Source organism: Neovison vison, chromosome 11 (assembly GCF_020171115.1).
Source record: "Neovison vison isolate M4711 chromosome 11, ASM_NN_V1, whole genome shotgun sequence".
NCBI classification, from domain to species: Eukaryota; Metazoa; Chordata; class Mammalia; order Carnivora; family Mustelidae; genus Neogale; species Neogale vison.
Genome location: NC_058101.1, coordinates 64,757,848 through 64,773,701, shown reverse-complemented (window position 1 = coordinate 64,773,701; position 15,854 = coordinate 64,757,848). Strand labels below are relative to the sequence as shown.

The 15,854-nt window shown below is 44.3% G+C and overlaps 1 protein-coding gene across 3 annotated transcripts in view; it reads right to left on the bottom strand.

The window, feature by feature from the left end:
• KIAA0232 (KIAA0232 ortholog) overlaps positions 1-15,854 on the bottom strand; it is an 81,282-nt gene that overhangs the window by 33,242 nt on the left and 32,186 nt on the right. For all 3 annotated transcript variants that reach the window (XM_044267831.1, XM_044267832.1, XM_044267833.1), the window contains exon 3: positions 914-1,051. In XM_044267831.1, the coding sequence (XP_044123766.1) occupies positions 914-1,051 (138 nt within the window). The remainder of the gene's footprint in view (positions 1-913; positions 1,052-15,854) is intronic.

Below are 15,854 nucleotides of genomic sequence, written 5' to 3'. Positions count from 1 at the left end.
TATTAATTAAATGGGTGATTATATCTAAAACCATGTTTTTTCAGGATGTTAAAGGACATGACAAATATTTTATATGAAGTATTAGAAGACTGATATAATAAAATAATCTTATACGGGGTGCCTGGCTGGCTTAGTCAGTACAGCATGTGACTCTTGATCTCAGGGTCGCGAGTTCAAGCTCCATGTTGGGCACAGAACTTACTTTGAAAAAAATCTTGTAATATTTTGTAAAAACCAACAAAAAATTATGAATCATAAGCAAATGTGATGTCCTCAAAATACTAAACTACAATCCCACTTCTAGGAATAGATCCAAAAGAAATAATCTAGAATATGGAAAAGCCACATATGAAAATATTCGGGAGAATGTACAGAAAATAAAGAGTGGCTGGCTCAGTCAGGAGAGCATGCAACTCTGGATCTCAGGAGTCATGAGACTGAGCACAGAAAATTACTTAAAAAAAAAAAAAAAAAGCAAGCTAAGTAAATATCCACTAATAAAAAGTGTATTATATTGCTGTTGGAATATTATTTGATGAAATAGAACTTAGCCACTACAAAGAATAAAGATAATGTAGTAAAAAGATGGAACATGTTTAATGGGAAAAAAGGATACAGAATTTGGTGTATATTCTAATTGTAACAGTACTTTAAATGAATATATTTTAATGCAACTTCATTTATGCATTAAAATGTCCTAGAGGAAAGAGTGATACTGTTCACATTACAGCATTAAGATAATGAGTAGTTTATTTTTCTAAGTTTCTTTGGTCAAGATGTTGTAATTGTGTACTTTTAAACACACACACACACACACACACCCGAATTTTGTGTACTTTTAAACACACACATACACACACACCCCGGTCCCTTTTTTCTTCTCTTAAGCATTAGAAATAAAATGTGAACCTACTTCATCAGAAGCAGAGCGAAGACACTGGACAGCAGCCTGTTTTTTCATTTCTTCTAGAGTCAGGTCTGAGCACTTCTTCTTACTCTTTCCCCATTTCTTGTAAGCTCCTCTTTCCCAGCCCAGGAAGATGTCATTCTCCTAAAATAAGATTAGACAGAGTTCAATGAACAGCGAACTAAGAAGCAAGTTTCAAACACTTTTCCTTCCCACATGCTCAAACACATTCCCCTCCCAAGTGCATTCATCGCTAGTAAATTCAGAGACCACAGACACAGTCAGTCTGAGGGCTTTGGAATGATCATTCGTTTGGTACCTATTACCCAGATTTGCATTATATTATGATTTATTTACGATCTTAAGGAATATGACCCACTGACATGAAGTGGTAATAAACTCAGACATTTGTATGTAAATTAAGTACAGCATAAATAAATTCCAGACTGCATACACAATTAAATGTCTTCTGTACTTCCCACTCTTTGATAATGAGTGTATATATTACTACGAGATTTTAACATTTAACAGTTAAATGGTTCAATTCCTATTTCTTTACCTTGTCGTCTAAAAAACAACAGATATAAAATATTTTATGTTGGCATTGTAAGTTTATTTTTCCCCTTGGTTACACAGGCCCATAATCAAAATCTGAAGAATATTTGGAAAGTGGGAAGAAAGCAAAATCATCCATGATACTACCACCCAGTGAGAACCTGAATTATTTGGTCTGCTTCATTTGGCCTTTTCTGTATGCTTTAAAAATCACAGACTTGAATTCATGCTAGTTATATTGTATTTGACTTAACTTACTAAACCGTAAGCATCACCTCAACATTACCACAAATTCTTTGGCTATAGAATATTCTAAAACGTTAAGTTTACAGCTATTTCCCTAAGCTGGGACTTTAAAGTAATATTTTTAATTGCTTTGCTACTTTGTCTCACCCAATTTAAAAATAAGTAAATAAAAAGCTTTCCATTAGATAAATTATGATTAAAACCAGTGGACAGACAATAAGAAAAAAAAAAGGACCAGAAAGACAATGGCAAAATTTTAAAAATTACTTATAAGATGGCGTAGCCTACAGCAGGCCCTCAGGACATGGCTACAATTATATGTACAAGAGGAGATAAAGATGGAAAAGCATAATAATAAAAAGATTTAAAAAATCAAATCATACACCATCAATTGTGTAACCCAATTTTTACTTTGATTCAATACACAAAAATTACTTTAATGCCACCAGATAAGAGTGGGAGAACAGTCCCTCCCTCTACACCCCTCATTATTAGCATACTTTCCTTAATTTCTTGGGCATGTCTGCAGATCTCATGAACCTGAAAAACATATTTTCTGGCTGAGTGGTGTCAACTCGTTTTCCAAGGGAAAATGTGTTTAATGGCCAAGTAAGTACTAGCAGTATATTTCCATTTATCTGACGGGTTTGGCTGGACAACACCTGAAACCTGACATTCCTTATCAGTGGTATCTTCTGGTGATCAGGTTTGTCCTCTAAGAGGAGCAGCAGACCCGTAACAACACAGACCTGAAGCTTCCAAACGCAGAAAGAAACGTAGTAATTCTGTTCGTAGTATATAAAACAAAGGAAGTAGGAAAGCTATTTCTGAAATGATGAACACAGGACTCGTTTTTGTGTGAGCTGTTGAGCCTGGCTCCTTCTCCTTCTTGAGATTATCAACATGTTTCTGCACTGAAGCTGTTATTCCAGCTCAGCAGAGGTAACACACATTCAAAGTCCTAACGAAGTTTTATTTCACAGACAGAGGGGCTTTCAAAATTCAGTTCATGTGGTCAGGTGTTGTTTCTGGAGGCAGTCTGACAAAACATCTTAAACACAGGTGTGTACTTTCAATCTAACAGTTCTGTTTCTGAGAATTTATCCTAACAAAATAATCACCTCTGTGCGCACAGGCTTAGCTGCTGTGGTACTGATCACAAGGTTGTCAACCAAGGCAAACAGCCAGAAACCTAAATGCCAAATAAGGAAGACTTGGTTAAATAAGTTATAGTTTATCCAGGCGATGAGATATGCACGACAGCCATTAAGGAGATTACGCAGTGCACTTACTGACAAAGCTATCTGCAATATACTAGGAGAAAGTCTACACAGCAGTACAACCTTGTTTCGTGTGAATGTGTGTGCGCACACACATTACCGTGCACTAGAAGGTCTCAGAGAAATGACCTAAGAGGTCACTGAGGAGCTTATCTCTCAATGAGCAGGAGAAGCACACTAATATTATTTTCTGATTTTTCTTATAATTAGGTCATACTGTTTAATAGTCAAAAGTTGTTGGGGCACCTGGGTGGCTCAGTCATGAAGGGTCTGCCTTCGGCTCAGGTCATGATCCCGAAGTCCTAGGATCAAGCCCCACATCGGGCTCCCTGCTCATGGAGAGCCTGCTCTTCCCTCTCCCTCTGGTGCTACCTCCTGCTTGTGATCTCTCACTTGCTCTTGCTCTTTCAAATAAGTAAAATCTTTTAAATAAAAAAAGTTGTGATATTGTTTTAATAGAAAATTTACTAAGTCAAAAATGGAGAAACTTGGAAGAGTGTCTGCCACTCTTCACCTAGGATAGGTTATCTGGCATGGGCTTCACGTTTCCTACCTGGCATCCTAGGTCTACCCATAAATGTGGACTCCCCCGTTCATCCAGTAGTGACTTCAGTGTCTACTATGGGGCACTAGGGATCATAAGTATGAATACAGCAGAGGCCCTGCCTGCCAGAGATGCCCAGTCTGGTATGAAATACAAACTCAAAGGCCAACACCTGAGAATGGCTGTTGCTGCTATAAAGGTCTGCAGAACACATTCAGGAAGGCTACAAGGGGCACATTCTTTCTCTTGGCCTGGTTGGCCTGGCTTTTCCCTCTGCCTGCCCCTCTCCCAAACTAGGGCTCTCTCAATCTCTGACAAGCAAATAAAATATTTTAAAAATATAAATAAGTAGGTGCACCTGGGTGGCTCAGTTGTTAAGTGGCTGCCTTTGGCTCAAGTCATCATCCCAGGGTCCTGGGATCGAGCCCCGCATCGGGCTTCCTGCTCCATGGGAAGCCTGCTTCTCCCTCTCCTACTCCCCCCTGCTTGTGCTCCCTCTCTCGCTGTCTCTGTCAAATAAATTCTTAACTATATATACGTGTGTGTGTGTGTGTGTGTGTGTGTAAATAAATAAAATTTTTTAAAAAACCTATTTCTTGCCCCCAAAGGAAACCCTATACCATTAGCATTCCCTTCCCATCACTACTCTGCTCTCTCCTGAGTCACTGGGAACTCCTGGCCTGCCGTCTCTATGCATCTGACTATTCTGGAAATGTCATATAAATGGAGTGATATGATCAACCAACTTTTTTGCATCTGGCTTCTTCCCCTCAGGGAAAGGTTTTGAAGGCTCATCCTTCGTACAGGCTGTGGCACATACCAGGGCTCCACTCCCTTTTCTGACCGAGGAATACTCCACCGCGTTTCCTCCATGAACGCGTTAACGAACATTTGGACCCTTTTACCTCCTGGCTATTCTCAACATTCATATATAGGTTTTTGTACGGACATACAGTTTTCATTCTCCCGACTGGAGACCCAGGAGTAGAACGGTGGGGTCACATGGCATCTGTGCGTTCAACCCTTTGAAGAACCGACAGATGATTTTCAAAGCAGCTCTCGTTCACCATCACACCAGCAGCATCTCAGGGTTCTGCCTCCCCCACATCCTGACACTCGCCATTCCCTGGGTTTTTATCTTAGCCGTCTTGGCAAGCACGAAGTGGTGTCTCATCGTGGTCTTTATGTCCTGAATGACTAACGACTAACAACATGGGGCACGCTCTCATGGTCTTGCTGTCTTCTGTCCAGGAAAGATACACCAACAAGCCTTTCAAGTAGTGGCCCGTTTTAAAAGAATATATTCTGAACACAAATCTCTCACTAAATACAGGATTTGGGAACACTTTCTCCAATTCTATATTTTTTTTTCTTCACTTTCTTGATGATGTCCTTTGGGGCACAGAAATTTCTCATTGTGATAAAGTCTCATCCACTAGGGTCTTAGGCTGCTTGCTTTTGGTGTCCTGAGAAATCACTGCCTCCTCCAAGTTGTGACAATTCACACCTATGTTTTCTTCCAAGAGCTTTATAGTTCAGCTCCTTTCACTGATGACTCGAAACCAGGTGGAGTTAATACTTGCACGTGGTTATGAAGTAGGAGTCCAACTTCCTTTACAGGCAGCTACTCTGCTATCTCGGCAGCTTTCATTGAAAAGACCATTCTTTCCCCTCATGTGGCCTTGTTAGACCATAAATACACAGGTTCATTTCTGAACACTGTTTCATTTCCTACAGCCATACGTACACCAGGACCAAGTGGCTGTGGTTACCAGAGCCTTGTGCAAGTTTTGAAACAGACGTGTGAATCCTCCAAGTTTGTTCTTCAAGATTTCACTGGCTACTCTGAATCTCTTTAGAGGTCTATATGGATTTTAGGATCAGCTTGCCAAAATCTCGGCAACACAGGCAGTGGGGACTTTGGTGGGGCCGCGCTGTATGTGGGTCAATGCGTGGGACACCGCTGTCTTACCAACATGGAGTCTTCTGGTAGTGAACATGGTCCTTCCATGTACGAGGTCTTCCTTCGTTTCTCTGAGTGACATTTTCAGTGTGCAAGTCTTGCACTTCTTCTGTTAGATTTATTCCAAAGCATTCCATCCTTTTTAATACTGCTATAAATGGACTTTTCTTAATTCCATCCCTTAAGGTTTTCTCTATACAAGATAGTGGTACCTGTGAACCATCACTTCCAAGCTGGCGGTCTTTTCTTCTCCTTTCCCAGCCGCCCATGCTAATGCTGATCTATAGTAAGACTCGGTGTATTTTGTCTTTGAAAATGTCTTTTCACACAGATACTGCCAAATACTGATATGAACCACAGGCATGCGTTTAACTAAACATGTTAATCGACTAGAAGACATTTATGAAATCTGTTAGATTCTTCCCTTCCTATTTGCCTTTCCACATGTCCCTGTAGTGCAGACCAGTCGCCCCGAAGCCAAAGTTTGGTAGAAGCTTCTCAGCTGAACAGTGACACAGATGTGAAGATACAGACGGTCCCTGTGCACCATGGCCAGTGGGAAAGCACAGCTGCACTACAGTGTGACCCTACACAACGTCCCACCACTGAGCCGGGCCAGAGTGGGGAGCTTGCTTCTTGTTTTCCCTTTTGACAGAATGAAAATGCACAAAGCAGCATGCCATTATTTGTGAGTCAAACAATGTTAGCTGTGAGGATGGCTTTAGACATTTTGCAGATAATGTGCTGTTTTGCCTTGTAATTTTAGGGTGACGTCACAGAAACATCATCAAGCATGTAGAAAAAGCTATGTGAACAAGCAACGTAGCAGATGCACCAAGCCTTTTGGCTCTTCCACTTACTATATCCAAGAGCTCCCTCCTTTTTCTGGCTTCCTGTACTGTGTGAATATATTACGACTTCTTAAACAATAGCACTGAGCTAATAATCAGCTTTTAAAAGAACACAGTATAAAAAGACACTTCAAGATATTTCTAGGTTATTATTTTTAGTCCCCAATGCTATACTCATTACAGATCTACTTAGGCACAAACATAAAATACTGACTGTGTGCCAAACATCTCCTTGATAAACTCAGTAAAATCAAGGATGATTTCTCGAAGTCGTAATCTTAAAGACAGAAAACATTACCAAGTACCAAAAGAAGATACGGCTAAAGAACATTCTCGGCTTGGAAATCTATTACCAAGTACTTTTCCAGACGCTACTGTGAGGTGACATAAGGCAAGGGTTTTGATTGACTTTCTCTGGCTGCCTTCTGTCAAAACGGAAACACTAGGAACTGGAGGAAGAAAAAGAACACGCCATTCTGAAATACAGCTGGGGTGATGACGTCTGCTGCTGGCTGCTCGGCACCCACCCCTACCTCCCACACCTTCCTGTTAACAGCACCCTGAAAAACCCAAACCGTGAAGTATCTGAATGGGACTGGTGCCGCCCCCATCTTCAGGCTCTAACTAGCTTAATACAAATCCGCGTGTTTCATTCCTTTAGCCATAAAGATTGGCTCATACCGGCATGCGACCAATCAGATGTGGACACTTGAAAATGAGCAAAAAAAAAAAAAAAAAAGAAAAGAAAAGGGGAACACATCCTCGGATGCCAGACCTACGCTCACTTTCATGCGCCCTCCATGTCCCTGGGAGCTGGCGGGAACAGCAAGCTGCCATAGGGAGGCAGGCAGGGAGGCAGGGCAGCTCTAATGACACCGGGAAAGCTCTGAACGAAACAGGCTCGGGCCAGCCCTACTTCTGGAAATTCAGTTATAGGAGACTTTTCCCCCTCGTAAGCCAACTTAGGCTAAATTTTTGGCTGCTTATGAATAGAAGATATAGCTAGAATTTGAGGAAGGGCCTAAGTAATAAATCCTCTTCTTGTTGTTCAAAAGAATGGAGACTTGCCTCTAAAAAGTAAGCATAACTTCAGGTTAATTCCGGCTAGGTCCTCAGTCAATAGAAACAATTCCTCACTGGCCTCCCTGCACTCAGCACCCCAACCAGTCTACCCAGCAGCACACACGCCATCCTGCAGTGCCAGCCGTCTCCAGCAATTGGGGGGGGGGCGTGCAACTCCCCCCCCACAGCACACCAGTTCATCAAGGATGGATCTGCCCACCTGCCCAGTCCCATTCCCCATGCCCACCCCACTCTTCTGTGGCCTCCCAGCACAGGCCCTTCCTATTTCTGTGACCTCACATGCACTCTCCCTTCCTTCTTCCTTCAACTGCTCAAAGATCTCTCCTCTGTCACTCCTACTGCCACCGTCCCCCATCCAGTGTCCCTAGCTCTGCACAGCCAGTGTTTCACAGATCCCAAAACTAGCGGCTGTCTCTGGAGGACTATCCCTAGTCAGCCCTGGATTCCTGGCACCCATCATAGTGTCTAGCACATCACATCACCACCTGCTGAATAAAAAAGCAGACATGTGCATTTAAAAAATGCAATTATTTATTAAAAAGTAATAAAAATGCAATTATATTCAAAACCTTTCCTCTATTTCATTTGAAGATTCTACCCCCATAGTTCCCAAAAAAACACATTTTTATTATAGTATCTTAGGGAGTCTGTGGACAGGAACTTGTGGGCCCACCCACAGTGCTAACTCCCGCTCTGACTGTATTGTCATATTCCCTATGTATAAGGCTGACCTAATCAGGGTCTGCTGAGTACATGTATGCTGAAATACAGCATATGGGTGAGACACCCGAGCAACCCAGGACAGATCCAGTTTTGTGGTAGTTATCGTTAAAGAAGACAACAGTCTTCCAGGAGAACACTGCAGATGCTAGCTTCCCCAGGTGGAGATGTGCTCAAGAGCAGGTCACAAGCAGTTCCAGGAATAAATGAGCTGTGCCCAATGTAGAAGTCATCAGTCCCACTTAGCAATCAGTCCTGGGATATTCTTATTTAACCTCTGGGAACACAAATAATGTGATAATGCAGCTACATTTCTACAATGATGGACTCTGAGCTAGAAGATACAACTCAATTAGGAGATTTAAAAGAAACTGCAACAAAGCTACACTAATCAAAACAGTGTGGTACTCACAAAAAGACAGGCACTAGACCAAAGAAATAGGACAGAGAGACCAGAAACAGACTCTTGTGCATGTGTCAAATGATTTTCAACAAAGGTGACACAACCATTCAATGGAAAAAGGACAGTCTTTTCAACAAATGGTGCTGGGAAGACTGGACATCCACCTGCAAAAGAATGATACTGGATCCGTACCTCACACCATAAACAAAAATTTAACCAGAAGTGGACAAAGACCTATATGTAACAGCTAAATCTATAAACTCTGGGAAGAAACACAGGGTAAAGCTTCAGGACTTAGTTTTGACAGTGATCTCTTAGGCACTGGCAACAAAAGAAAAAATAAACAAACTGGACTTCATGAAAAATTTTGAATTCTGTACATCAAAGACGCTCTCCACAGATTGAAAATAACAGCCCAAAGGATGGGAGAAAATATATCCAGCCATGTCTCTGATGGGGGGGTTAACACTAAAACACATGGAGAACTCCCAACATTCAACAATACCAAGAAACAGCCCGATTCAAAAATGGGCAAATGACATGAAAAGACAATCTTCCACAGAAGACACGCAGAAGGCCAGTGAGCACACAAAAAGATGTTCAAACATCACTGATCATCAGGGAGAATACGAATCAAACCACAGCGAGATACCACCTCATACCCATCAGGATGGCTACTATCAAAACACCAAAAAACAAAGGTGTGAGTGACTTTGCAGAGAAATTGGTGGGAATGTAGAATGGTATAGCTGCTTGAAGTTCCCCAAAAAATTTAAAACAGAGGAGTGACTGGCTGGCTCAGTCAGTTAAGTGTCTGCCTTCAGCTCAGGTCATGACCTCAAGTAGGGCTACCTGTTCAGCAGAAGAGTCGGCTTCACCCTTTCCCTCTGCCCCTATCCCGTTCATGCACTCTCTCACTCAAATAAAATCCTTAAAAATTTTTCAAACAGAATTACCCTATGGCCCAGCAATTCCACTTCTGAGTATGTAACCCCCACCACCCCCACCCCCACCAAATTGAAAGCAGGATCTCAAAGATACTGTTTCCCATTCATGGCAGTGTCATTCACAATAGCTACGACATGGAAGAAACCCAAGCATCCACTGACAGCTGGATATGTAAAATGTGTCATTTTCCTACTGTGGAATATTATACATTTTCCTACCATGGAATATTAAGAGGAGATTCTGAAACATGCAGAAACTTAAATGCATATTCACCTAGTGGTGATGGAAGCCAGTCTGAAAAGGCCACATACTGTGTGATCCCAATTCCCTGACCTTCTGGAAAGGGTGAAACTGTGGAGGCAGTAAAGAGCCCACTGGTTGCCAGGGCTTGGGGGAGAGAGAGATGAATAGGTGGAGCACGGGGGATGTTTGGGGTAGGGAAACTAGCCTGCAGGCTACTGTGATGATGGATACATGTCATTCACTCTGCATCTGTCCAAATCCAGAGACTGTTCAACACAGAGAGTGAATCCTAATGTAAGTTACGGACTTCAGGCGATTATGTACCAATGTGGGTTCACTAACAAAGGCGCTGCTTGAGTCGGGGTGTTGATAACGGGGGAGGCTCTGCATGTGTGTGGCAGGGGGTATGTAGGAAATCTCTTCTCAATTTACTGCGAATCAAAACAACTCTAAAGAAAAAGAAAAAAAAAAGAGAGAGAGAGAGAAAGAAAGGTAAGTGGCCGCAGACCAACTCGCCTGCCCAGACTAACCAGAAAAGCCAGATAAAATACAAATCCAAAGCAACATGAACACCTGTGCTGAAACATCCAGGCCTTGATAACAGGTGAGGGGACCATCCTAGGCAAGGGCGGTTCATCTGAGCCAGACACCTGAGCCTGTTTTCTCCTCTGGGAAATGTAACCGTAATAGGCACAGGGCAAGAGGCAGAGAAAAAGGTGGCCCTTTAAGAGACGGAGAAACCAGGGGAGCTGGGGGCAACTTCTCAGTCCTGGACAGAACACATTAGTGAGGCAGGGGCCAGTAGCCCAGAAGGAGTAGAGATCAGGCCACACGGCCAACTTCTCCTCTGGACACGTGGTGTGTAGGGAGGCTGCAGGGCACCCGGGAGCTTCTGTGTTGACGGTAATGTGCTGTTTGTCTGCGTGTCATTCCGTAGATGGGAACTTCATGACCATTCACTCATTACTCTCCTGGTCAGTACAGACCGTAGGCCTCAATAAAAAGCGTAAGGAAAAAAACCCTCTTATATTTCTGCACAGAATCCCTGGTTGTTCCTGATCTAGAACCTACAAGAAGTCTAACATCCTAAGAACGCCTGAAGCAACCACAGAGACGGAGGGACGACCACAGGAGGACAGTCTTGGAGGAGGCGTGCAAGGTAAAACCCCTCAAAGAAACAAGGAGAACAAACTCATGAAGAGTGGATAACACGGCAAAGAGCTGATTTGTCTGAAACACAAATGTCAGAATGCAGTACCACCAGTGTGCGCTCCCCAAACCTACGAGCATTTGTATGCAGGTACTCGGGAGGACTACTTTCTTTCTTCCTTTCATTTTAAGTAGGCTCCACACCCAGCACAGAGCCCAGTGTGGAGCCTGAACTCAGGACCCCGAGATCAAGATCTGAGCTAAAATCAAGAGCTGCACACTTAACTGACTGTGCCACCCAGGTGCCCGGAGGACTGTGTTTTTCCAGCTCAGCACCCTAATCACCCCAGACTACCTGTGGGGCATGACCTTCTCCAATTCTTAGTTCCCATGGCTCCAGGTGCTTGTAGCTCAGCCAAAGTCTCCTCATCCCAGTAACTGGGTCAGGAGTCGTACCATGACCAAACTGCACTACCAGGAAGAGGGAGTCTGAGTTTGCAGTGGAGAGGGGAGTGGGGGGGCCAGGGATGTAGCTCAGAAAAAAGGCAATAGATAAGGCAAGATTCACAGCTGGGGGTGGGGGGGCACAGATTCTATGGAAGGCTCTGAGTCAAGCTGCCACTGGGGCCAGCCCTAGCCTCTGGACATTCCAAGTTTGTTTTTATTTATTTATTTTTTTAAAAGATTTTAAGTAACCTTACATCTAACATGGGGTTCAAACCTACAACCCTGAGATCAAGAATTGCAGGCTCCGGGCACCTGGGTGGCTCAGTGGGTTAAGCCTCTGCCTTCGGCTCAGGTCATGACCTCGGGGTCCTGGGATCGAGCCCCTTATTGGGCTTTCAGCTCAGCGAGAAGCCTGCTTCCCCTTCTCTCTCTGCCTGCTTCTCTGCCTACCCGTGATCTCTCTCTGTGTTAAATAAATAAATACAATCTTTATAAAAAAAAAAAAAAAGAATTGCAGGCTCACTGAGCCAGCCAGGCATCCCTGGACATTTCAAGTTTTTAATCAATAAATGCTCCCAGCTGACTGGCTTTGTGATGCTAGGCAAGTGGCTTCACCACCATGTCTAAGTCCCTCCCGTGCACCAATGGTAAGGCAGCCGGCTGGAAGGGTGAGTGCCACCTTCTGGCTGGCTCACTGCTCACAGGGCTATACGCTTGTCTGGACCACCACTTCTGTGTGAGCACAAGTGAGCTGGGCTCTCTATGGTCATCACACGCTCCTGATACAGATTTCATGATGCTGAGAACATTAATATTACAGACATGAAAAATGTTTCAGTGAACTCTTGGATGATAGTTTTAATTTACTAATTGTAGAAGAAAATTCAGAAGATGTGGAGTTCTAAGAAATGAGGGAGTGAAAGGCAGTTCTATCTTCCTAAAATAACTCTTCCTACTCACGAAAGATTATGGGGAACTTGCCGTTGACCATCAACCCAGCATAACCTTGAGGCAAGAAAAGGAAACTCCCACTCCCTTTAAATTACAGTTTTTACTGTAAGCTTCCCTTTTAGCCAATTTTGAGTAAGACTATCCGGTATTTCTGAGGGGCAGGTGAGTGGCTCAGTCAGCTAGATGTCCAACTCTGGATGGATTTCAGCTCAGGTCCTGATCTAAGGGTCATGGCTTCAAGCCTGTACTGGGCTGTGCACTGGGCATGAAACTTGCTTATACTTAAAACCTGTGTGTCTGTGTGTATTTTGAAAGAACTTAACTTAAATCCAGTTTAACACTCAGAGACCTCATGCTCTGAGTTTCCTGGCAGTGCATGCTACCATGGCTCTCACTTTTACTTCGCAGGGACTCAACTCCTAATTCAAATGTGAACTAATACAAATGGATTTTTTCCCCACCTCTACAAATCATGAGCACATTAGAAAAAAATTAAACCAATTCCACGTGGTTTCTAAAGCTTGCCTTTATGAGGAAATGTTCAATAATTATCTGTTATACATGAAAACAAACAAAAACAAAACACTCCCTGACATAAAAGTGGGCACGTGATCTGGGTCTGGCAGGCATGAATCTATACTCTGACTCAGTACTGTGTGGCCTCAGAAGATCACCAGAACTCCTCTGAACGTCCGTGTCCACACAAGAAGAACATACTACTACTCACCTGCAAGCTATGGAGCGAAGGCTACCACAGTCTCCAGGGCACACGGCTAGCGCTGCCCTGGGCCTGCTGCGGCGCTCTCTGCGTGATGGGGCCAGCGTTCCCCTCATCCAGGAAGGCCAGCTAGTGAATGCAGAAGGGACCACGGAGCTAGAAAAATCACCAGGTACAAGTGATCTGGCAGAATCACCCAGGCACAGCCCAAGTGCCAGTCTCCCGCCCCGGCCACCGGATGGTTACACAGAGAAGAGTGGTCAGCTTCACAGTGGAGATCTGGCAGACGTCACCAAGCCAGCACTGCCACCACGAAGCAGAACGATGTTTGCGTTCACTGTGGCACAGGGGAAAAAAGGGAACCCCAGGCTCATGAAACCTCACTGCCATCAGCACACACTGACGCTAAATGGGAGTGAGCATCAGGCGAACCCAAGGTTAAAGGAAAGGCTGCAAAACAGCTGGCCTGCTATCTTCACAAATGTCAAAGCTGTGAGCCCAAATTAAGACACAGAACTATCCCAGATTAAAGGAGTCAAGACCAGCAACCAGTGAAGTCCGTGTGTGGTCTTCAACTGGATCCTGAACTAGGGGAACGCTGTGATGCAGGAAATTACTGGGACAACGGATAAAATGGGAACAAGGACTTATGTCATATACTAACGCACTGGTGTTAACTTTCCTGAATTTTTTATTGCGGCTATCTAAGACAAAGTCCAGTCTTAAGAAACATATGCTGATTTATTTAGGGTGAGTATCAAAATGAGAGAAATAAAGCAAAAGGAGGAAAATATGGGCAACAGGTAACTGAGTAGAGTACACAAGAGTTCCTTGTCCTGCTTTGTCACTCTGATGTTTGGAATTCTTTCACGATAAGTCAAAAATGTTTAAGAAGATGAGTCTCTGGGGGCGCCTGGGGGGCTCCGTCGGTGAGGCATCCACCTTAGGCTCAGGTCACAATCTCAGGGTCCAGGCATCACCCCACGTTGGGTATTCTGCTCCGTGGGGGAGTCTGCTTCTCCCTCTGCCTTCCCCCAACTCCTTGCTTGTGCGTTTTCTCCCTCTCCCTCTTCCTCTCTCTCCCAAATAAGTAAAATCTTGAAAAAACGAAGAAGAAGATGAAAATCTGATTTCTGTGCTCAAAGTCCTTATAAATCCCTGGGAAAGACAATACTTTCTAACAGCTGCGAAGACGAGCTCTCCAGCAGAAACACTGAATCTGGAAGCAGAGGACGCAGTCACGTGGGGGAGCAAGCAGAGGCCTCATAAGGCGCAGCCGCAGGGGCCTCGCCCCACAGGACAGGTTAGAATTGGGGTTCCTACCTACATCTGAAAGTGACAGGGAGCGAGCTCGTAAGGGGCTGCGAGTGCCCTTACCAGAGCATGGTAATCGTGAGCCGAAGGAGAAAGGAAGGAAGGAGAAAGAGAAAGAAGAATTTGTGGAAACAAAGTGGCTGCGGGGGTACCTGGGGGGGCTCAATCAGTGAAGCGTATGCCTTCAGCTCAGGTTATGGTCCCAGGGTCCTGGGATCAAGCCCCATATCAGGCTCCCTGCTCAGCGGGGAGTCTGCTTCCCCCTCTGCCTGACGCTCCCCCCACTTATGCTCTCTCTCCCTCTTTCTCTCTATTGAATAAATCAATAAAATCTTAAAAACAAAACAAGAACAAAAAATAACTGCAGTGCATCCCCAGTGTCTACCCGTCAGAGGTGCTTCTCTCCAGGGCCGCCCAGGAACCAGCAATGCCACCGCTGCAATTACGACCCTGTGCAACTCTGCTGAGCATCTCACCTCACAGGACCATCGCGGGTCGGCCTTTCTCCTATCCTATCATCTGGGGCAGGGGCAGCAGAGACCAAAGACCTGTGCATAATCTGTTTCTTAGGACTCAGAAGCTCTTTGTAGGGTTGTTTTAACCAAGATTAGGAAAAATGAGGGATTATATGTGGCAGATAAGGCTCGTAGCAGCACCAATAGCCCTAAAACTAGTCACATGCAAGTCAAGATTAGACTCATTCATGGACAGAAGGGGCGAAACTCTCAAGGAAACAGATCCCCAAAGGAGAGTCTTCTGGACCTCCACATGAGGAGCGAGGCTACCACACTCTGACCCAGGGATCAAGAACTACAACTGACCGGCGTCTGAACCACGGAAGGTGGGCAAGGCTCAGAGACTGGCCTCGGCTCTGAGCCTAAATTCTCCTTCTGGGGATACAGTGAGCCCATCCTCCCCCAGAGTCATGGGAAAGGATCACCAGGGCTAACTGACCTCTTAGGCCACCCCTTACTAAAACAAGTATTATTTTCAATTTGACCTTCCCCATCCGCACAGGACTCAGCACTGGGTTGAGGGCAAGAGTATTTTAGGAGCCTTTATTTCCCTTTGGATTTTCCTTGCAACTCCAGACACAATGTGTTTTCGCTAACTTTTATCTATCCTGCTCCCTAAAGACAAAGCAGCACTCTGGAAGGAGGACCAAGGTGGGCACGGAGAGCTGCCTTGCCCCTGACCCTCAGGCTCTCCTAAGAAAGGAACCAGAGGAATCACAAACACATCTTATCAGAGAGGTGTCAACTATAACTCACACGATAGGCCCGGGTTTCCTTCCCTTCTCAATGCCCTACAGCATGCAGTACGTCAATACTTTGTGCTAATAAACTTATTGGTGGTGATAAAATATTCCAGGCGGATACTGTTAACACACAGTCCTAAGTGTTACATTTACTGGGAAGATGACAGGAAATAGTAGAGCCTTAGTAAGGAAATTACACAAAATAGTGATTACCAACACGACATGTTTTCTGATTATTGGGTTATAACTCAACCCCCCGAAAACACGAATCTTA